Source organism: Pongo abelii, chromosome 10 (genome assembly GCF_028885655.2).
Source record: "Pongo abelii isolate AG06213 chromosome 10, NHGRI_mPonAbe1-v2.0_pri, whole genome shotgun sequence".
Taxonomy (NCBI): Eukaryota; Metazoa; Chordata; class Mammalia; order Primates; family Hominidae; genus Pongo; species Pongo abelii.
In genome coordinates this window covers 28,295,037-28,319,151 of record NC_071995.2, presented here as the reverse complement: position 1 = coordinate 28,319,151, position 24,115 = coordinate 28,295,037, and the positions used below count along the sequence as shown (strand labels likewise).

Genomic DNA, 24,115 nt, shown 5'->3' with positions numbered 1-24,115 from the left:
CTCCTCCCACCCTCACTTGAGAGTGTACCTTACTGAATGCCTGCCACATGCCAGGAAGTATATCCAGTGCTCAGTTTGCAAAGATGAATAAGCCAAGGACTCACTGAGGAAGGTTTTGCAGTTGTCCAAGATTAAGATGAGCTGGGCCTAGAATCGGGTGTTGACCCTGATAAGCGAGGAAAGAAAGACTAAAATATATTTTTGAGAAAAAAAAAATAATATGGATTGGTGACTGATTGGATAAAGTTTAGTCCACTCCATAAGAATATTAAGTTTTGCAGCCTGATTGAAAGGAACTTGGGCACTTGAAGTAGAGAAGCCATTTCAAGACATTCATATTGTGACACAGTTTTTGTCCTGCCATTATCTTCCTAATAGGTCTTCCGTACCTCCACAGAGACCTCAGGTTGATGTCCAACTATCTCTGCCCAGTTTTCAAGATTTACTATAATCTGGCTCCAGCAAACAGACCCAGCCTCACCTCCTGATAATTTTCTGACTGAAATAATCTGTTTCAGCCAAGGTCCCTGACCCCTTGGTTTTCCTGGTTCTTCAGCCTCTTTCGGCCACGGATCTTTTTAAGAATCAGATAAAAGCTGTGGACCCTTTCCCCAGACCAGACTCTCAACTTAGCCTACATTTGAAAAGGGGTTTAGGAAGCTCTTGAAGCTGTAGGCTTCAAGAGTAACCCACTTGCCAAATATAGTCTGTGCATCTAGCTCAGGATTTCTCAATGGCTGCACTCTTGACTTTTCAGGCTAGATTATTCTTTGTTGTGGGATGCTGACCTGTGCATTGTAGGATGTTTAGAGCATCCCTGTCCCCTACCCCTGAGATGCCAGTAGCATCCCCCCAATCCATTTATGCCAACATAAAGTATCCCCAGATAGTCCCAAATGTCGCTGGGGGGCAAAACTGCCCCCAATTGAGAACCACTGGTCTAGCTCTTTCCTCATTCTTTACCTTTCCCAAAGCAATTTCCTTCCTGCTATTTAATCCTTACCCTACCTTTTTAAGTTTTACACTTCTCATATAAATTTTATGAATTGCTAGAGTCCATAGGGACCTCTCCTTTCTTCCTTTCATGATTTGGACACTTTCTTATATGCTTTTTCATTTGCTTCTCTTGCATCGCCAACTGGATTATATGGTTTTAGGAGCAGAAACCCAGTATTACAGATCTCATATTTTAAACACACAATTTTGGTGAGTACTTTCTTTGAAACTTTATATTATTAAAATTTTCAAAGATATAGAAAAGTAGAGAGTATAGTGAACCCTCGCATACCCTTCACAGCTTCAGCAGTGAGCCACTCAGTCAATCTTGTAAATGCTTTGGTTTTTATGACTGTAGCAACTATTTTTTCAGAAAAACACCTTTAGCAATTTTTAAATACCTTTAATACTCACAGTTGCAATTTATTAAATATCTAAACTGTTCCTAGTGCCGGGATGAATAACTATAAATAAGCATTTTTCTATATCACACTCTTTGAAATTCCCTAAACATGTTCTGCGGTTTTACAAAAATTCACGCCATATAAAAACACCTATAATTCTTTCTTCCTTGTATGAAATGCCTACACTTCCATCCACATCTCCACTTTGCTCCCTTGGTGATTGTCCACACAGTACTCAAACCTTATTTTATTATTTATTTATTTATTTATTTGAGACAGAATCTCACTCTGTCACCCAGGCTGGAATGCAGTGGCACGATCTCAGCTCACTGCAACCTCTGCCTCCAGGGTTCTAGTGATTCTCCTACCTCAGCCTCCAGAGTAGCTGGGATTACAGGTGCCCGCCACCACACCTGGGTAAGTTTTTTGTATTTGTGTAGAGACGGGGTTTTGCTATGTTGGCCAGGCTGGTCTCGAACTCCTGACCTCAGGTGATCCACCCGCCTTGGCCTCCCAAAGTGCTAGGATTACAGGCGTCAGCCACTGTGCCCGGCCTATTATTATTTTTTTTACTTACCACTATACAAGTGAACAAAATCTTATTTTAAACGTCTCTTTATAAAAGCCTTTCCTGAATTCTGAAAGTGAAATTCTCCCAATCTTTAACACAATTGTTCCTTACACTTCTGTTATTGCACTTAGCATACTGAGGTGTAATTATTTGTACATCACGCTAATTCGCCCACCAGTCCATGGGCTACTTGCAGGCAGAAAACACATTCTGTTTCCATATTTCCAGTACCTAGCACCTAACATTTAGCCTGGCACATATTTATCAACCAAATGAATGAGTTTCCTAGCATAATAATTTCCATATAATAGCTACTAAACAAGCATTTATTGAATTTAACTTAATGAACAGTCAAAGAATGTAAATTACTACCCACAAAAGAGCATAAGAATTAAAAAATACAGGATGAAGCTGAGATTAGAGTGGGAAAGAATGAATGGGCAAATTTCACAGAGGTTCAATCCTGCCTTTTCCCTGGATCCCCGCTCCCAGCTCCATCTAGGGTATCTTAGGTTTTATTAAAAAAGCTAGGGTAAGTTTTTTCCCTTCCTCCTTCTCTCCCTCCTGCCCTTCCTTCCTTTTCTAAATTTTAACAGACTTTTGTTTTATTAGATACAGGGTCTTGCTCTGTCACCCAGGCTGGAGTACAGTGGCATAATCATGGCTCGCTGCAAACTCAAACTCTTAGGCTTGAACAATTCTCCAGCCTCAGCCACCTGAGTATCTAGGACTACAGATGTGCCCCACCATGCCCAGCTAATTTTTTTTCTGTTTTTTTTTTTTTTTTGTGTGTGTGTGTGTGTGTGTGTGTGTGTGTGTGTGTAAGAATGGGGATCTCACTATGTTGCCTGGGCTGGTCTTGAACTCCTGGTCTCCAGAGATCCTCCTGCCTTGGTCTGCTAAAGTACTGGGATTACAGGTGTGAGCCACTGCGCCTGGCCTAAACAGACTTTAAGGCTCTAATTATGCATATCTTGGATTTGGGAATCTTTCAGTTTCTGCATTTCCTTTCAATACATAGGAAAAATGAACTAATCTGCAAAGCTGCTAAGCTTGTTTGCTTCTCAGCTCTCCAATGGAACTCTGACATGAGCATGGAACCCCAGCCAATCATCCTCCCAAGCTGTCACAATACTGTACTTAGAAGCCAAGGTAATGAGGCCCTGTTCTGATTGCTGACACATCTGTCATCAACTGTCATGCATGCACAGGCAACTGTAGGCCTGGGGAACTGCGATGCAAAGGTATGGAGGAGAGACAATAGGCTCAGTTCAGGAAATTGAAATTAATTCAATATGGCCAGCATGTAGAGGTCTGATTTTAGTTGCAGCAAGAACCTAGGGAGGTGAGCAGGAGTTGCAAAACAAAAAGCATTTATGTGTCATACTCAGGAAGATGGACTTATATCTAGAATGCTTTTATAAGAAAACCTTTAAAATTATATGTATCTTTTACAAAATCATAATTTCTTATTAAAAAATAATACACTTCAATGTAGAACTTTTACACAGAAATGTGCAAAGAAAATCATTCTTAATTTAACCACCTAAAGATAACTATTTTAAACATTTTGGCATATATTTTTCAACCTTTTTTTCTATGCACATAACCAGGAATGCATACTACAAAGAAAACAAGGCAGGCACAGTGGTGTGAGCCTGTAGTAGTCCCAGTTAGTCTGGGGGCTGAGGTGGCAGGATTGCTTGAGTCTGGTGACAGACCAGGAGCACCGTCATCTCGGACAAACACCTCCAGTTTAAGTTCCAGCTCCCTTTCTAGCCTCATGCATTTCAACGAAATCACTTCTCTTCTAACTATAAGCAGCCAGAAAGAGCAGACAGTAAAACACTGATAAGACAGCTCAGGCACAAAGGGAGGTGGGGGGAAAGTCTCTTGGGTAACTGCCAAACTTCACCCTCATACAATGGGCCCCGGTAAAACAGTGGGCCTTAATAAGTACATTCCTTTCCCTTCAGGTGCACTAAGATAGGGAAGCTAAAAGCAGACTCAGGGGGTATGCCTGCAGCTGCAAAAAGATGTATGGGAACAGACACACAACTCTCCCTCCCAGATAAGCACAACAGACACAGAAGCAGTCCAAGCCTCTGATAAACTCTCCCACCCTAAATCCTTAAAAACTCTTATTAGTCCGTAAGAGAGTGTGCCTTTAACCTAACTGGCCAGAAGCCCCTTTCAGGTTTGTTTTCTCTAAAATAAACTTGTCCTTGACTTCTAAGCCACCTTTCCTGTTTCTTTCCTCTTTCTTTAATTCTTACATCTGGGAGTTTGAGGCCAGCCTGGGTAACATAGTGAGATCTTGTCTCTTAAAAAAAATTACAGGCTGGGTGTGGTGGCTCACACCTGTAATCCCAGCACTTTGGGAGGCTGAGGTAGGCAGATCACAAGGTCAGGATTTTGAAACCAGCCTGGCCAACATGGTGAAACCCCATCTCTACTAAAAAAAAAAAATACAAAAATTAGCTGGGCATGGTGGCGTGTGCCTGTAATCCCAGCTACTTGGGAGGTGGAGGCAGGAGAATTGCTTGAACCCGGGAGGCGGAGGTTGCAGTGAGCCAAGATTGTACCACTGCACTCTAGCCTGGGTGACAGAGCAAGACTCCATTTAAAAAAACAAACAAACAACAAAAGTATCCATTCCTCTGAGTCAATAAAAGATGTATTTTTAAAAAAAGAAAAGAAAACAAAAGCCACGTACTATATATACTTATTGCATCATAACTGGCCTTTTCATAAAGACTTCAATCAGAATATAAATGAAGGGCTGCACAGGATCCTATTATAAAGCTCTGTCATAGGTTATTTAACTCCTAATTGTTGGGCATTTAGGTTGTTTTAGATGTTTCTGCTACTCTAAATAATACTCTATGAATAGTTTTGTACACTAATTTTTTTTAAGAGATGGGGTCTCACTATGTTGCCCAGGCTGGAGGGCAGTGGCTATTCACAGGTGCAATCATACAGCACTGCCCTCTTGAACTCCTCGGCTCAAGTAATCCTCCTGCCTCAGCCTCCTGAGTATCTGGGACTACAGACATATATACCGCTTCCCCCAGCTTATACTAATTTTTATATGTGTATTTAATTATGTACTTAAATCTAAAAGTGGATTATACCAAATCTACAAAAATAAGATTTTTAAACATTTTTGACACAGATTACTTTATTAAAGTGTATATTCCCAGTATCCCTACCTAAGAATGCCTCCTTCTTAGCTCTTTTATCCACACTGGATGTTCTTACACTTTTAAAATATTTACATCTTTGTTTGTTAATTTGATTTTTTTGTTTGTTTACTAGTGAGATTGAACTTTTTTCATATATTTACTGGTAATTTGTATTTCTTTTTTTGGGTGAAATTCCCCATTCATGTCCTTTGCTAATTTTTATTTTTTGGTCATCAACTTGCCTTTTCATATTGTTTGTGTGTTTACTTTAATAAAATTTAAATATTTATGTAAAAAGTATTTATGTAGCCAAGTCTACCAATCTTTTCCTTTATGGTTGTTTCCTTTGCTGTTTTGCTTCTTAGAAAGCTCCTCCCATTTTGAGATCAATTTATTAAAAAAAAAAAGAGCGCCCTCTTCTGCCAGCTCTTTTATGGTTTTATTACTTTGGGATTTTGTTTTCACAATTAGTGAGAGATAGAGTTCTGATTCTCTCTGCCCATAGTGCAGCTAATCAGTAAGAACACAATTTATTGAATAATCCATCCACTGATTCAGATGCTACCCTTATCATAATTGTTCCTTTCATCTTCCTTGGATTTCATCTACTGAGGGTTATAGGAATAGGGGCATGTGGGAGAGTGAATAAGCACTACAGAAATAGATAGTGCTACCAAAGATGTGAAAATTTGGACCAGGCAGTGGGAGAGCAGAGAAGGAATTGTGCCTATGACAAAGATTATTTGCTTGGCCAAACTTCAGTACGGCTTCTGAATCTTCTGCTAGGTCCATCTGTGCACTTCTTTGTAAAAATCCAGTTTTAGCGAAGAACCCCCTTTCCTCCATATCTAATCAGTTTCATCACCCTGCACCATCCCCCAGGTGATGTTCTGTCTTCAGAAGTCCTGTTAGGTCAGTTTCACCAAATGCCCCTTACCTCTGATGTTTCCTCTTAGTAATTTTCCATTCACTGAACTCCATACTGCTGGTTGGCTATAAATTCCCTCTTGCCCATGCTGTATTCGGAGTTGAGCCCAGTCCCACTTCCCCACTGCAAGACCCAGTTGCAGTGGTCCCTATGCCAATTGAGACAGTCCTCAATAGTCTTCGTTCGGTGCTTTAACAAGTATCATTGAATAATTTTGTCTTTAACTCTTCCTCACATTATGGTCACAGCTATATATTGTTAGCTTAGTAGTGGATTAACTGAACATGTAATTTCCAAGCTATAAGTTACTCATCAAAATATATAAGTGAAAAAAAATTAAAACCAGGGAAGGAAAGCAAGACAATCCTCCCCAAATAACGTTAAGTCTATGCGTCTAATTCCACATCATCGATGAGACATCTGTCACATGGACTACTGTCCCTTAAACAGCACTCAGGTATGAGACTTGAGACGAAGTTCAGACCAAGGCCGTGTCTTCGAGGATATTTCGCTTAGAGAAAACGAAACTATTTTTAAATGTAGTGCTTATGACTAGTGCGGGAACCACTACACAAACAGCATTCTCCTGGCGTTTTTATACTAACATAAGCCTCAGCAGGGAAGACAAGTGCTACCGGGGGAAATAACCTTCAATTGTGTTTTTCGCAACCGATTCCTCTTTTTTGCTGTTGTAAAGGGCCGTTAAACACGGAAACAGGAGGCTGGCGACGTTAGTCCGCAACAGAAAGTTATCTTGTACTTTCACAGTGGTTTGCCTACTTGGTGAGATAAAAGTCCGGGCCTCAAGCCAGGACTTCTGGAGGCTCCCGGGAGCGCCGCAGGCTGCGTGTTCCCCGCGCGCCGGCAGGAGGCGCGCGCTGCCTGGAAACGCCCCAGCGCCGCCCGCTCCCAGAGACCTGCCGCGGTGACGCAGCTAGAGCCCGAGAGGAGGCGCGGGAACGCGCGCTGGGGGTCAGGTGCCGGAAGAGGAAACCTCTCGCTGGGGCTAGGAGTTCGGCGGGGCGAGCGCCGGCGGCTGCGGAGCTGGCAGGTGCGAGGCGTCTGCACCTGGCGGGCTATGGAGCCCATTGCGGGCGCCCCGGGATAGCGTGGGCGAGGCTGCGGGGCCCCGGCGCGCACACCCGCATCCCTCCCCAGCCCTGGCGTGGGCCCAGACCGTCTCAGGCAGCAATGGGGTTCCTGCAGCTGCTGGTCGTAGCGGTGCTGGCATCCGAACACCGGGTGGCTGGTGCAGCCGAGGTCTTCGGGAACTCCAGCGAGGGTAAGGTCGGGGCGCCTGGCTTCTGCAACCCAAAGTTGCTTTCGCATTTCTTGCAAGGTCAAAATCCGCCCGGGGTCTGTCAGCCTAGCAGGGAGATGGTGCTGGGGGCGTTGGTACACGCTGGGTGGTGAGTCCAGAACCGGCACGAATGGTGTTTCCTACAGTGGAAACACGCATGGCTAAGGAGGCCTTACTATTAACCTCCTCATTTAGCGGAGGAAATGGGAAGAGATAAATAATTCTTTTTTTTAACACAGTATTATCTCCCTTAGGGAGCAGCCATGTTTGTGGCTTTAATTTAACTTACTAAAGCGCCTCTTTGCTCTCCTGTGGACTGAGCTTCTGGACAGCAAGACTTGGTGTGGAACTAGCGGCTTAATGACTGATGGCTCTCAAGCTGCATGGAGTTTTTACACCCCCAAATCTAGAGGCTTTTCAAATTGGTTATGTTCTACAGAGTTTGAGAGAAAAATGAACCCAGAATGGGGCTTTATTTATATATTTTTAAAGAGCCTTTACCATCTAATTTATTAATACCATCTAGAGACAGGAAAACATTCCATACTCACAATGAGAAATAAAGGACTTTCTGAATTACAGATACATAGACATACAGATAGAGTGTGTATACCCTCAATTCTACAAGTTCAGCCACAAATGAAAAATAAACACAGAAACACAAAAGCTTGCCAGTCCAGGTATCAGAGTTGTTCTCCTTACTTGAGGACAAGAAATTTCTAATCGATTTGACCTTAAAAAAGACAAATGGACAAAAACTGTGTTCTCTGTTGTCTCATATCTAACAGGAAGTAGATCTCTATGAGATATTAATTCGTTTACAGAGATCACAAAATTCCCAATCATTGCAGCTACCAACAGGAAATAACTTGTCATCCATAAATGAACTTTAAAAAATAACAATTTAGTAGAGAGTAAAACTAAAATGAGAAAAACAAGAATCAACGAAGTTCTATTGCCACTTCAAATTCACCTGTGGGAGCCAAGAAGAAACATGCCTGGGCTTGGCTCCCTATGAGTACACCATTTTTGATGATTTCAGGTGACTTTTTTTTTTTTTTTTGACAGAGTCTCGCTCTGTCGTCTAGGCTGGAGTGCAGTGGCATGATCTTGGCTGACTGCAACCTCCGCCACCCGGGTTCAAGCAGTTCTCCTGCCTCAGCCTCCAGAGTAGCTGGGATTACAGGCGCCCGCCACCACACCCAGCTAGTTTTTCTATTTTTAGTACAGGCGGGGTTTTACCATGTTCTTCAGGCTGGTCTCGAACTCCTGACCTCGTGATCGGCCCGCCTTGGCCTCCCAGAGTGCTGGGATTACAGGCGTGAGCCACCGCGCTCGGCCAATTTCAGGTAACTCTTGTTCATCTCAGTGAGAACTCAGAATGGGATGTTAGATTGTAGGTCTTGTGCTTGGTGAATGGGTTTGGGCAACAGCTCATGGTTTGTTAATATAAAATGTAAAAGGCACTAGTTGTGCCAGGCAGATCATCATGTGCTTTTCCATGAAATTAAGCACATTCTGTTTTGAGTTTTGAGTTTTGAGTTTAATAGACTAGTTGCAGTTCTGAAACATAGTATTTTCTGAATAATGTGATTGTGTCGCTATGCACTTATCTTTGAAAAGCCCTTGTGAAAACTGAATTCTAGGATCTTTGTATAGGACTGAGGCCAAAGCTGAAAAGGGCAATTTTTTTTTTTGCAGAAAAACCTTGCTTATAATAGGGCACTAACATTCACTGTGTATAGTGTGTGCCAGGTGCTTTCCATGTGCAGTGTTATTTAATCCCCACCACTCTACAATGTAATGATCTTCCTCCCTTGTCAGAGGAACAAATGAACAGCTGCTAGGGTTACAGATAGAACTTGAACCCAGGTGAGTCTCCCTGCAAATTTCATAGTCCTTCCACTTCAGTAAAGCTGTCTTCCAATAAGAATATCTTACATGGCATGGTGCTTTGTACTTAATCCTTCTGTGAATCCTCATTCTTCAAAATAACCTTATGATGGAGGTAGAAGAGATGCTATCTCCATTTTAACAGGTGAAGAATTTGAGATATTAGAGTTTTTAGTTGATCGAGGCCAGCCCCTGAGTCAGGAGAGCAGGCATTCAGAACTTTTTCTTTCTAGTTGGTGTTAGTATTTAATACCTAGACATTTTTATACAAAAGTTAAAAAATATGAATAGGTTGAGAAATTAATTTTTTCAGACACTGCTTTTTGCCTCTTTGCTATGATTATAGCACTGATATTCCTCAATGTTATTCTTTTTGCCTTGCATTGGTATTGTCATTCTGTGCAGAAGAGGGACAATGTGGGGACTTAACTGCTGAGTGATAATAAAAGCTGATATTCTCCACATCTGTCAGCTAAAAATCAGTATAGAAAGGTAGAAGGACGTAGTTCAGGATTTGCATAATCCTCCTAGAAAATGGCTGGATTGATGTTTGATGATGATGATTCTGATAACCATACAAACTGAAGAAATTGAGCATCTGCTGTAATTTAGGAGGATTTACCCATCTTTGGCAGGATGAGCTAACTTGCATGACTTCTGTAGTGGCCTGAATGCTAAATAAATCTTGGAATGTGGCAGACGGAGTTCCTAGAATGTCTGAGGAGGGTGCTTTCTGTGACCAGTAGGCACATGAGATGGATCATACTTTTAAGCAGTTTTCCCTTCTCTTGGAGTCCCAGTTCACTGCTGCCTTTAACATCTTTCATTTGTTTAGATTCATATCCAGTAACTCCTGTGGAATTTCATAGTAATTGGACTTGAGCACAGCATCATTTGGGCCTTTCAGTCTTTGTGCTATTGATGATGCTTTACCAAGGTAGCAGGCCGTTTGTGGTTAGTTGCAAGTGCTGTCTTTCTCTAAAAAGTGTGTGAAGCTAATATGTTCATTTTTGTGTTTCCTTTCAACCTTTAGGGCTATTGAACATTTGTAAGAAGATAACAATGAGAAGTTGGGAGGGGCAGTTGACTGCTGACCAATTCAAGTAGCTGAACCATTTTTGTTTTTAATGTGAAGAGAATTATGAAGACTAGGCTATGATGGATTTCTCTTAGAATTTGGTTGTTGTGTTGAAACACAAACAGTAGAAGTAAATTTTAGTAAAATAGTAAAAAGGAGTTGGAAATTTTTATGGTTGCCAGATTAGGATCTGATTCGGAAAGAAAAAGGAAAGGATTAGGATTGGGCAGCTCTTTTTAGAGTGGAATTATTGGAAAGAAAAAGTGATTCTGGGTAAGAATGGAAGATGGGTGTGAGAAATTGTTTCAAGTCCCTTCTATAGGTCAGATGGCAAAAAAAGCCATTCTTTTTAGAGGAAAGCTAATGTAAGTGCCCCAACTTGATGTTAGCTGTTTGCTTTGTAATATCTTTTGATGTGCTGTCTTTTTTCCTCCTACTCTCCAAGTCATAAGATCTAATTATGCCTCATAAAATGCTTCTAATAAATCCTTTTCCATATGCCTTAGAGGTGAAGTTAAATTCCTGTTAGCTTCTTCAGGATATTTTTTGGATATGTGTCTTCTTTTGCTAAATCTGTTTTTATGAGCAGGAATTAAATGAGTTTCTACCAGACTGAGCTGTTTAAGTTGTCTTGACTTTCAGTATCTTTTGTTGTCACTCTGTGGAAGTCTCTTTCTCAATGTAATGCTTATGATGTGCCTGGAATTTCTGTGAATGCCCTGTACATGTTAGTCCCTTTCTTCCCACTAGTTTATTCGTAGGGCTGCTCTGAGTGCCTGATTCTCTTTCTTTCTTTCTTTTCTTTCAGTAAGGAGATGAACCTGTGAAACACAGGAAAGCTAATGGAAGTTAATAAATGATGCTTTATTGTGTAGCCTTGGGCAGTTTAAAAGTTGTTTCCCGTTTGTTTGATACTTTCAGCAGCCAACTGATGGCAGCACAGTTACCTCAATTTTACTTTGAGGGAACTGAAGCCCAGAGGAAATACATTACTTGCCTGAGGTCACATAGTTCAGCCATCATTTAACAAACATTTACTGTATGCCAGTTAGGTGACTATACTGTGTTAGACGTTGGACCATTAAAAATGACAAAATCCTGCACAGCCAGGAATCAAACCACAACTGGTTTAGTTAAAGCAATCTTCTGAAAAAAATTGCACAATGGATGTTGGATTGCCAAGGTTACACTGCCAAAGTATTTTCACACAGATGTTAGGTTAAAGATAACTAAGATGGGGGAAAAAGTACATATTTATCCTTTGCTTGTTTGTCAAACACTATGTTAGGAGTTTTCAAACCTGGCTAAACATTAGAATTACATGGAGAACTTTTTATAAAAGGTATATTGGTGAAGAGACAGCTAGAAATAGACATTTAAAAGAAAAAGCAGGGCCAGGTGCTGTGGTTCAGTCTGTAATCCCAGCACTTTGGAAGACTGAGTGGGGGAGGATCTCTTGGAGCCAAGAGTTCAAGACCAGTCTGATCAACATAGCAAGACCTCATCTCTACAAAATGTTAAAAAATGAAATTAAGAAAAAGTACATTTAAAATAGCCTCAAGAAACATTACGTATTCTGGGATGATTATCATGGGATATGTAAAGACCTCTACAGAGAAAATAACATAATACATCTCAACATTTTTAGATAAATTGAGAAACTAAAGAAATAGAGGAATATTGGAAATTCATAGATTACGAAATTCTAAAGATAAAGATATTTTAAAGGTATCATTTCTCCCTAAATTAATGTGTATATTCAGGGCCATCCCAATCAAAATCCCAGCAGGTTTTTTTTTGTGTGTGTGGATATTGACAGGCTGATTTCTAAAACTTATATGGAAATGTAAAGGATCAGAAATAGTCAAGAGAAATTTGAGGAGGAAGAACAAATTTGGAGCAGGAGTTAAGAGAGTTGTAATATTTGTGTTAGGATTGGTGTCTATAGCTAGATAAATAAGCCAGTAGAATACAATTGAGACTCCAGAAACAAACACATATGTTCACTTGACTTATGTGAAAGGTGGGACTGCAAAGCAGTAGGGTAGGGAGATGATGGTATTTTAAAATTATTTTATTTGTATAAACTTACGGAGCACAAGTGTAGTTACAGGATATATTGTGCAGTGGTGAAGTCAGGGCTTTTAGTGTATCCATCACTGGAATTATGTAAATTGTACTCATTAAGTAATTTCTTATCTTTGGCCCCCTCCCACCTTCCTCAGTCTTCAGTGTCTATCAGTCTACAGTGTAGGCCCGTGTGTACACATTATATAGCTCCCATTTATAAGTGAGAGAACATGCGGTACTACAGGGTGGTATTTTTAGTGAAGGTTGCTGTCAAGTAGATAAACATATGAAACAATGAACTGTGACCTCTATCTTACACCATGTATAAAAATCAGCATCAGATTGATTTTTAGCTCTAAATGTGAAAGATAAACTTCTAGAAGTTAACTTGGGAATGTATCTTCATGATCTTGGTATATGTTGACAAAGATTTCTTTAAAATGACACAAAAAGGACTAATCATAAAGGAAAAACCTGAGAAATTGGCTGCTAAAATGAAAACTGTTAATCTAAAGGTAACAGAGTGCAAAGACAAGCAACAAGAGTGGGAGAATATATTTGCAACATATCTGTCACAATACTCATATCTATGATGTATTAAAAACTCCTAAAATTGAAGAAGGACAGACAGTTCCATTTTTAATATGTGTAAAAGACTCGAACAGACTCTTTCACAAAGAGGACATCCAAATAGCCAATAAGCAAAGCAAAGGTTTGTTAACACCCATGAGTAATTAGGGAAGTGCAAATTAAAATCACAATCAGATACCACTATATACCCAGCAGATAAATGAATGATACCAGGTGTTGGTGAGACTTTTGGGCAATTGGAACACTTTCCTACAGTAAGTTGATGCGGTATACATTGGCAAAACATTGTTGGAAGACTGGCAGTATCTACTGAAGATGAGAATACCCTGTTACCTGATAATTCTACTCATAGGTTCCACCCAACAAAAATGTGTATACGCATGTACCAAAAGACATGCACAGAAAATGTTTAGAGTTATTTATAACTCTAAACGAGAAATACAGATGTTTATTACCAGTAGAACAGATACATACATTGTGGCATGTTATTTCATGAAGTATACAATAATGATAATGAGTTATGGCTACTTATAGCAGCTGGAATGAATTGCACAAACATAATGCTGATTTTAAAGAAGCCAAACCCACAAAAATTGTGCTGTAAATTCTATTCAATTGAATTCCCCCAACTAAATTCCTAGTGTTTGAACTTAGGACCCTATTTCCCTCTGGGGAGGAAAGAAGATGTGATTGGGAGGGGCCACAGGGGGACCACTAAGATGCTAGAATGCTGTTTAGGTGCTGGTTAATTCATGGGTGTGTAAAATTTGTGTATTTTTCTGCATAGTATTTAATGAATATTTGTTTTTTAATTGATACCTGGACCTTAGCCCCAGGGATTTTGATTTAACTCATCTGGAGAGGGTCCCAGGCAGCAGTGTTCTGTTTTTTTTTTAAATCCCCTCCAGATGATTGTAATTTATAGCCAGGGTGTATAATCACGGTATTGTAATTTCTTATGAAAAGGACACCTTATGGTCACTATAGAAAATTTAAAAAATAAAGAAATGTGTAATGAAAAGAAAAAAAATCACTTAAAATACACCCCCAGAGATACTTCCTCTTAATACCCCTACCTATTTTGTCAAGTGACCAGGTTTTAAATAATGTATACAGTGTCCCTCCCTTTTATTATCTGGCTTCTGCCTGGTTCGCATTATAGGCATTTGAGGAAAGGAAGATGATGAGGCATCATTTTCCTGTAGCTTTTGGGAAATCCAGGAAGTAACAGATGAAAGTTATAATTATTCCTGAAATTCAGGTATGTTTCTTGAAGAAGAATTCAGAAGCAAATACTGCAGATTAATTTTTGATCCTAATCATTATGTATTCTCACATGGTCTGTTTGTTTTTATTTCTGGATATCTTAGACTAGAACAAGACTTTTTAGGTACAGTTTAATCATTTAAGATCAAAGATCATCTGTTACACTGTCACAGCAAAAACTCTCTCAAATAGATTTATTGCCTGACACACATGCTTTCTGGAATAGTCTTCCACAAAATCAGAACTATTTTATTTCTTACTAATTTATTATTCATGCTGTAATGGTAACAGCCTAGATGTTCATTAATAGGAGATTGGGTGAATAATTATGGTACATACCCAGAATGGAATACTCTGTAGCTTTTAAAGTGGTAAAGCTAGAATTATCTGTGTTGCTATGGAAAGATATATAAGACCTGTTAAATGGGCAATATCAAACATATTTATATCTTTTTCCATCTACGTGGAAATATGCATGCTTATATCTGCCTAAGCCCTAAAAGATATATCCCAACTGTTAGCAGTGATGATTTCTGTACAGTGTACTTGCTGGAGGAGTTGACTTTCTGTTTATTTAGCACCTTTTATAAGGATTATATATTTTCTAGAAAAATATTACCATTTTAAGGGAAAGCAAAACAGTGGCAGAATGTTGAGAGAATGTCCCATTTTGTCCCTTTTTTTTTCCTAGTGTGTGTTCCTATTTTATAAACATTTAAAATGTAGAGTTGGCCTGGCGTGGTGGCTCATGCTTGTAATCCCAACACTTTGGGAGGCCCAGGTGGGCGGCTCACGAGGTCAAGAGATTGAGACCAGCCTGGCCAACATAGTGAAACCCAGTTCCTACTAAAAATACAAAAAATTAGCCGGGCGTGGTGGCACATACCTGTAATCCCAGGTGGAGATTTCAGTGAGCTAAGATTGCGCCACTGCACTCCAGCCTGGCGACGCAGCAAGACTCTGTCTCAAAAAAAAAAGAAAAAGAAAAAGAAGGACAAGTGTGAAAAAAAGAAAAATCAGCCGGGCAGGGTAGCTCATGCTTGTAATCCCAGCACTTTGTGAGGCTGAGATGGGCGGATCGCTTGAGGTCAGGAGTTCGAGACTAGCCTGGCCAACATAGTGAAACCCCGTCTCTACTAAAAATACAAAAATTAGCCAGGCGTGGTGGCACATGCCTGTAATCCCAGGTACTCAGGAGGTTGAGGCAGGAGAATTGCTTGAACCTGGAGGTGGAGATTTCAGTAAGCTAAAATTGTGCCACTGCATTCCACCTAGGTGTCAAGAGTGAGACTCCGTCTCAAAAAAAAAAAAAAGAAAATCAGTTAAAATATACTCCAAGAGATACCTGCTTTTAATACCCCCCTACTTATTTTGTCAAGTCATCAGTTGTTTAACAATATATTTTAGTTTCCATGGTTCTGTGTTTCCGTACTGTCTTTCCAAAGTTTTGTTTCTCCAAGTATTTTTGAGTTGTGATTCATCCTCATCCTGCGTGATAGGTTAAGGGAAGGTTAAGAAAAGTTTACCATGAAGGCTTCTCTAGTTGATGGCTTCAGTCTCTTCCAGGGCTTTTAAAGTTTCTGTATACTGTTCTGATGGAAGGCCCTTGTCATGGGAGATAGACATGAGGATTATTAGAACATTTTCTAAAATATATCAAAGGGCAAATTTAAGTGATAATTACAGAAGCCTTGGATAACCTTTATGAATTTGTTTGTATCAGTTTTGATCATGGTGCCCAACAACTAGAGTGCCTAGTCCATGAGTAGCTTATAAATATTGCCAAATAGGGAAAATGAGAACAAAAAGGAAAAACTGAAGTTGTAGACTAGAAAAGGCAGGATGGTAAGTGAGTTGAGTGCTGTGAACAGTGAAAGGATAGAAATCTGATTAATTTCTAGGAAAGCAGACTGATACTGCCAAAACGCGTGGGAATTTTTAAGACTTGGAGGATGCATGATGGATGGGACCAAACTTGAAGGGCAATAAATGAAATATTTTTAGTGTAATTTACTGAAATCCATATAGTTTTATGTATAATTTGCTTTTCTAATAAAATAATTGTGATAATGGGAAGGCCTGGAAAATATAAACATGTTTTTCTCATTTCTTTTTAAAAAGAAAAAACACATGCACACAAACTTTTTCCAGACTTCCCTACCCAGATTCTATTGGCCATTCCTTAATATTTTAACCTCTGTTCCAGCTGGAGTTTGGTCCATTTAAAATGTAAAATGTCTTTCTGGTTCCATAAATAGGAAATATACTATCTTCATTTGTCATTGTTAAAACTATTAAAATTTTCTCTAGAGTTTTAGAAATGAAATTGTAACCTTCTATCATTTTTTTTTAAAAAAACATTAAGTTATGAATGTAATATAGCATCACAGAGCTTAGGGAAAATATATAGAGGATAACATTATTCTAGTCTTAGCACTATTTGTGTCTTCTTTTTGGCTGTTCTTCCACAGGCTACTCATTCTTGATTTTTTTGGTTCTGTTTGGTTTTAAATCATCTAGTGGAGCTTTCGTATTAAAAAAAAAGTGTTGAAAATTGACCTTCTTGGAACATGGCATATAAGAATGTGTTACTAAGTTATTTAGTATCTGAAATGTTTTACTGCCCACTGACTCTAATTTCCTTCTAAAATAAAACATGACAGTTCCACTATGGGACTCAGGTGAATTATAATCTTTTTTCATCAACTCCTTTTCATCTGTATTTAATCTAAATCTTTTGTTTGTTTGTTTAGAATTGAACCCCCAAGACTGCTTATGTGAAACTTGGGATCTCTTCTGCTGTTCATGCAGACAGATACTGACTATAGGATGGCGGGTGAGGTAGGAATCCAGGACTGCACAGGAGTAAAAGCAACCTAATTAAAGGATTATTTGAGAGTTAGATTGAAAAAAGACAGAGCTGGTGTGCAGCTGGCAGAAACACACCACAGAGAAGTGGGAACAGAGTCAGTGAGACGCAGACCATGGAGGCAAGTAGACAGATGGGACAGGCCTGGAGGAGGTGTTGAAAAACTGTTCTTATAACCTATCTTTTTTATGGACTCAGTTTGATCCTTAAGCAAACAAAAGCTCTCTTTTCCAGAATGCCTGTGGTTCAGAATTGTATGTGCAGTGCCTGGTGTGGGCACTCAATGGACATTTTTGTCAGTATTGATTTCACCTTCCTTTGCAGTCTCCATTAGACAGATGAGGAAATTGAGGCTTAAGGGGATTTAAGGAACTTGCCTAGAATCACACAGCTGGTAAACATCGGTATTAAATTGCAGCCACCTGTGTCTCTTCAGGCTATGCTGACTTCAGAATTTACTAGACGGTTATGGTTCTTTAACACCAACACATTCATGATTGTTAGTAGCCCCACAGGATTGTCATCTTTAAATTCAGGTACTCTGTTCCAAAGATCATTGTTATTGCTGCTACCAGAGGGGAAGTTTCTCTGGGCTCCAGGAGCCCGTCTTCAGCATACCTTTTGAAATACCTCTTGCATTTTAGTTCTGAGCTCTACCATTCACTGGCTGGATGACCCTGGATGGGCTGTGTCACTTTTTAAGCCGCATTGTCTTTAGCAGTGAAATAGGAGCAATAACCATATTTACCTCAAAGAGTTTTCCTGAGGATTAAATTCCACATTCATTTATGAATATGATTTCTGCAAATTGATATGAGAGTACAAGTGTTGTAATGAAAAGTTTATCTCGTTGTAGGTCTTATTGAATTTTCTGTGGGGAAATTTAGATACTTCGAGCTCAATAGGCCCTTTCCAGAGGAAGCTATTTTGCATGATATTTCAAGCAATGTGACTTTTCTTATTTTCCAAATACACTCACAGTATCAGAATACAACTGTTTCCTTTTCTCCGGTAAGTGCAAAGAATTATTTTAGTAAAAATCATTTCTATATTTTGGGGGTCCGGTATTTAGTATGAGCATTAGAATTTGATATCTCTATCTCTTTTATGTTTATGATCTTATGTCTTAAATTTTAAAAAATCAAGATAGGATGTTTTCAAGTCAGTGAATGAGAGTATCTCAGGCCTTTCTTGAGTGTGGCAGTCTCTGACCTAAAAAGGGGTAATGGAGAGCTGAGCTGGGGGGAAGGGCACCCTGTGACAAATGTCACCACTATGCAGGCAAGTTTTCTTCGTGAATTCCCACCTTTTCATTTTCTTACTTTAGTGGGGCCTTAATAATTTTTACCTGAGAATATATGTTTAATGGGTTTTCATTGTTGTTTAGCTACAGTATTGAACTTTACCAAGAATCCTATAATATCAACTTTATTCTTTGGACTCTGTCATGCAAACAACAAAAAAATTATAGTACTCAGTTCATCCAGCCCTGTGTTATGCCTCCATCAGTATTAAGGACTCTATTATAGATGTCATCACTAAACCCCTTAACCTCAACCTCAGCCTTAGAAAGTTTTTAAAATTCTCTGGGTTAGCTTACGCTATGAAGAGTCTGCCATTTATGTAATCTTTTACAGTCTATCTACATTTAGTCTCTATGATGCCGTAGACCAATACATGCATTTCATCTTGTATGAAGTTATTCTTCTTTTTCTTTGTCCTAAGCCTGTATTATAATATTCTGGAATTTGGTAAACAAATCTGTCTTAATCTAATTCATATGTAATTTTTAAAAATTTTTATTTTTAGTTTTTTAGAGATAGGATCTCACTCCATCACCCAGGCCAGAATGTGGTTGTGTGATCATGGCTCAAATTCCTGGTCTTAAGTGATCCTGGAACTACAGGCACATGTCACCACACTTGGCTAATTTTTAATATTTTTTTTTTTTGTAGAGATGAGGTTTTGCTACATTGCCCAGGCCGGTCTTGAACTCCTGGCCTCAAGTGATCCTCCTGTCTGGGCATCCCAAAGTGCTGGGATTGCAGGCATGAGCCACTGCGCCCCAGCCCGTATAGAATATTAGAGGCGTTGGTCACACTGTCTTTCTTACTATTTTGTGTATTTTTATTCCTGACTTCTTTCCCCTACCATAGAGGTTTGGAAATTGTGCGCATGTGGTTGTGCACGTGTGTGCGTGTGTGTTGTGGGGTGTGTGTGTGTGGGGTTAGCTAATAGACTAGAAATGGAAGAATTCAGCTTAGGAAAAAAGGAAAGGAATAAATAGTATTAATTACAAGAGATACCAATGTCACACATAGGTCGAATTTGCCCAAATTCTTTGCAGCTAAAGCAGAAGGTAAAGCATGTTAAATTTCATAACTTCCTTAGAAAGGAAGGAGCATGCCAGTTCCTCAGGGGAGGCCAAGTTTTTTATGGCACTGAATTCAAAAGACAGCTTCCTATTCAGACTCTTACATAGGAGACTTAGTAAAATGGCACATAGATGAGTTCTTTCTTCTTCTCTTTTTTAACTAGATCTATTAAAACAATTTTTAATTGACAAACAGTATGTTTCTTCCTAATGATATTACAGCAAGACAACATTTGAAGGAAAAGAGAGAGGATGGGGGAAATAAGGATTTATATTTGTTGAACGCCTACTATGTCCTAGGCCAGTGGTTCTTAAGCTCCTGGAGCCATAGACTGCTCAAGTCTATGGACTCAAATATAAATATGAAATTTCATGGGGACCTTCAGAAACTCAGAGTCTCATGCACCCAGTTAGGAACCACTGTGTTTGGTTTCCATATGGTTAATTCTCATTAAAGCTCAACAAAGTAGTAGTGATGCCTATTTCTACATCTGAGGAAGCAGAGCTTGGATAAAGAGATGCCAGCATCACCAGTGATAAAACAGACCTGGCTGGCAGCATCTTGGGCCTTGATTTCTATGCAGAAAGGGTCTTAGTTGTCCTTAATTATCATTTTATTTCTTGGACTGCCTTTAGTTCCCACTGTTATATTACTTAGAAGATGATGGCCAGAACTGCACATGGCTCAGGAAGTGAGTGGTCTGTGTAAAGAGAAGTGCTTCTGTTTCCTGTGCCCTTCCTAATAAAGTGTGGCACTTTTGGTTTTTTTGAGTCGTGATGGCAGTTGGCTCTTTGAAACTGTTGACTCAATCATTTATCAATTAATATTTGAGTCATTCTTTCTTATGCTTATCAAATTGAAACTGCTCTGCTACCTTTTCCTTCCCATTTCCTTAGCTTTGATAGAACCTCTTGAGTCTGTTACCTCTTAGCTTAGCATTTTATTATTCAAAAAGCTTTCCAAGCAGATGGGAGTGGGGGATGGTAGAGAGGAAGTGTGTGAGGAAGGATTAGGAAGGGACACAAGGAAACTTGGGGTGATGCATACATTTGCTATTTTGATTATGGTAACGGTTTCACAGGTGTCTGTATATCAACACTTAAAAGTAACTTTATGGGCCGGGCGCGGTGGCTCATGCCTGTAATCCCAGCACTTTGGGAGGCCAATGCTGGCGGATCACGAGGTCAGAAGATCAAGACCATCCTGGCTAACACGGTGAAACCTCGTCTCTACTAAAAGTACAAAAAATTAGCCAGGTGTGGTGGCAGGCGCCTGTACTCCCAGCTACTTGAGAGGCTGAGGCAGGAGAATGGCAGGAACCCAGGAGGCGGAGCTTGCAGTGAGCTGAGATCACGCCACTGCACTCTAGCCTGGGTGACAGAGCAAGACTCCATCTCAAAAAAAAAAAAAGAAAAAATTATACTTTATGTACAGTTTATAGTTTGTCAGTTATAACACAATTTAAAAGATACTTCGAAAACTGAACTCCTTGGGGCCAGGTCTCATGTTTTTGTCCTAGGGGTCTTAGAAACTAAGCTTAACAAAACATTATTTGACATAGTAAATCTTAATTCAAGTTAATTGAAACACTTGGGAATTTCACTGTGCATCTGCTATTCCTGATCAAAGATTATTTTTACAGACAATGTTTGTGTCTTCACAAAATTCACAGTTGAAATCCTCATCCCCAGTGTGTTGTATTAGGAAGTGGAGTCTTCGGGAAGTGATTAGGTCATGGGACCCCATTTAGAGCCCTCATGAATGGGATTAGTGGCCTTATAAAAGGGACCCCAGATATGTTTCTTGCCCTTTCTGTGTCATGTGAGGATACAACAAGAAGTTGGGAGTCTTCAGCCTATAAGAGGGCTCTCATCAGAACCCAACTGTGTTGGCACCCCTATCTTGAACCACCAGACTCTAGAATTGTGAAAATAAATTTCTGTTTATAGCCACCTTACCTGTGGTACTTTGTTATAGCAGCCTTAACTAAGACAATCATATATTTTTCCAGAATGCTTTTTCCATGTATATGTGTGGGCATGTGAACATAGAGATGAAAAGAATTCCCTGATTATTTAAGGAAGGTTTTTTTTTCTATTTGTTTTGGGAAGATTTGGAATAGGACATGTGCACTAGATCAGCTCGGTAATTTATATGTTTCGCTCGACTTCCTATTCATGACAACGTTTCTTCTGGACTGCAGACTCTCCTTTCCAATGCCTCGGAAACAGGCACTGCCAGTGGACTGGTTTTCATCCTTAGACCGGAGCAGAGTACATGCACTTGGTACTTGGGGACTTCAGGCATACAGCCTGTCCAGAATATGGCTATCCTACTCTCCTACTCAGAAAGAGGTAACCCTTCTGTCTTCTCCTCCCTCTTACTCTTTGGAATAAAGAATGTGTTCATGAAATGTTAAGGAAAATTATCCTATTAAGATTGTTTGTTGCAAGTATAATTTATATAATCAGAATTTTTTTTTTTTTTTTTCGAGATGGAGTCTCACACTGTCGCCCAGGCTAGAGTGTAGTGGCTTGATCTCGGCTCACTGCAACCTCCGCCTCCCGGGTTCAAGCGATTCTCCTGCCTCAGCCTCCCGAGTAGCTGGGATTACAGGCACCCGCCACCACGCCCAGCTAATTTTTTGTATTTTTAGTAGAGACGGTGTTTCACCATGTTGGCCAGGCTGGTCTCGAACTCCTGACCTTGTGATTCACCCGCCTCAGCCTCCCAAAGTGCTGGGATTGCAGGCATGAGCCACTGCACCCGGCCTATAGTCAGAAATATTTTATAGTAAGAGAATTAGCACGATGACTGAAAGCTCAGGTAGTGACTAGGAGAACATGTTTATTCATTCAAAAAACATTTAGGGAGCCCTTGGAGAAGCAGTAATAGTCAAGGCAAGACATAGTCCTTAACAGTTTAGTTATTCTAAGCAGAAGCAGTAAGCTCGACATCATGAAGAAAAATGATTTGGAGAATGGCACGTTGTGAGTATGGCTGCAGCTGGAGTGTGGAGGGCCTTGCATACAATTTGAGGTTTGTATTTATTTCGAGGTAGGTTCTAAGGAGGCATAGAGTTTTTAAGCAGAGGAATGGTGTGGTCCATTTCATCTCTTAGAAAGCCAACTCTAGAAGCAGTGTGGGGATGGATTGGAGAGGGCACAGCAGAGTCAGGACTCAGCACAAAATGAGAAATGAGGATCTGAACAGAGGCCATGAGAGGCAGGATGGAGAAGAGGAGCAGGATTTGAGATATCCAGAAGGTGGAATTGATACAACACAGTGACTGGTGATTATGGATTATAAGAGGGAAGCATAGGTTTCCTATTTGGGCAGCAGGGAAATAGTGATACAAAATAGGTGTAGGAACAGGGTTATGGTGGTGCTGGATGTTTTGGGAGGTGGGATGGAGTAGATGATGACTTCAGTTTGGGACACAATCTGAGATGCTTGTAGGACATTTGGATGGAAATGCACAGTAGGTAATTTAAATAAGGGCCTGGAGTGGAGGGGTGAGATTAGATTCCCAAGTAAATAGCTGTTAATAAAAGCTATGGCAGTGAGTGAGATTACGCAGGCATGTACTTGTATATTTAGGGCAAAAAATCATAGCAGATACTTTCATAGTGCCTACTATGTGTCAGGCACTGTTTCTGGTGGATAATAACTGCTGAGGAATAAGCGCAAGACTGTGGAGTACTCAAGAAGGTAGGAAGAAAGCCTGGAGGTTCTGCCTTTAGATGGGAGCAGGCCGGGCACAGTGTAATCCCAGCACTTTGGGAGGCCGAAGCAGGTTGCAAGTATAATTTATATAATCAGGAGTTTGAGACTAGTCTGGCCAACATGGTGAAACCCTATCTCTACTAAAAATACAAAAATTAGCCAGGTGTGGTGGCAGGTGTCTATAATCCCAGGTACTCAGGAGGCTGCGGCAGGAGAATTGCTTGAACCCAGCGGGCAGAGGTTGCAGTGAGCTGAGATTGCGCCACTTCACTCCAGCTTGGGTGGTAGAGCAAGACTCTGTCTCAAAAAAAAAAAAAAAAAAAAAGAAGTGGTAAGTTACAGTCTATGGAGAGGTCAAGAGAACTGACTGAAGGTGTCCATATGCTAGAGCAAGTAGGAGTCAGCGGTGGCCCTTTATGAGAGTCACTTTAGTGGCACAACAGGGATGGAGGAGTGAAGGTAAGGTGAATAAATTTAGACTACTCTTAAAGCTTGGGGGTAAAGGGAAGGAGAGGGAGCACTAGTTAGGAAAGGAGGTAGAATCCAGAAGATTACTGGAGTAGAAGATAGGAAATGTTAGCTCTAACAAAAGGCTAATTACCTGATAAGAAACCATAGACTTAATTAAGGCTTGCATCAAGGACAGTGTACACAGAAAAATTATGAACAGAGGAGCTTCAGCTGGCATACATACTATTTGTGGTGTGGTAAAGATCCATAAGTGCAGAAAAAGTGTATGAAAGAAGAGCATAGAATTTGGAGGAAGATTCCAACATGATATTGAAACGTATATACACACTGTGTATCTGCATTCCAAACCTGGCCAGAAGTAGTCAACCAATAGCCGATCTTTTTAACTCTAG

General features: G+C 40.0%; 1 protein-coding gene across 4 annotated transcripts in view; it reads left to right on the top strand.

Moving 5' to 3' along the window:
- Positions 1–6,963: 6,963 nt before the first annotated feature.
- The window catches only part of TM7SF3 (transmembrane 7 superfamily member 3), a 40,420-nt gene continuing 23,268 nt past the window's right edge, over positions 6,964–24,115 (top strand). For 2 of the 4 annotated variants that reach the window (XM_063711719.1, XM_054527013.2), the window contains exons 1-3: positions 7,041–7,366; positions 18,008–18,162; positions 21,730–21,880. In XM_063711719.1, the coding sequence (XP_063567789.1) occupies positions 7,276–7,366; positions 18,008–18,162; positions 21,730–21,880 (397 nt within the window). In that variant the 5' untranslated portion in view covers positions 7,041–7,275. Of the gene's footprint in view, positions 7,367–18,007; positions 18,163–21,729; positions 21,881–24,115 lie in introns of all 4 variants that reach the window. The other 2 variants (XM_002823048.6, XM_063711718.1) reach the window with 2 other exon arrangements.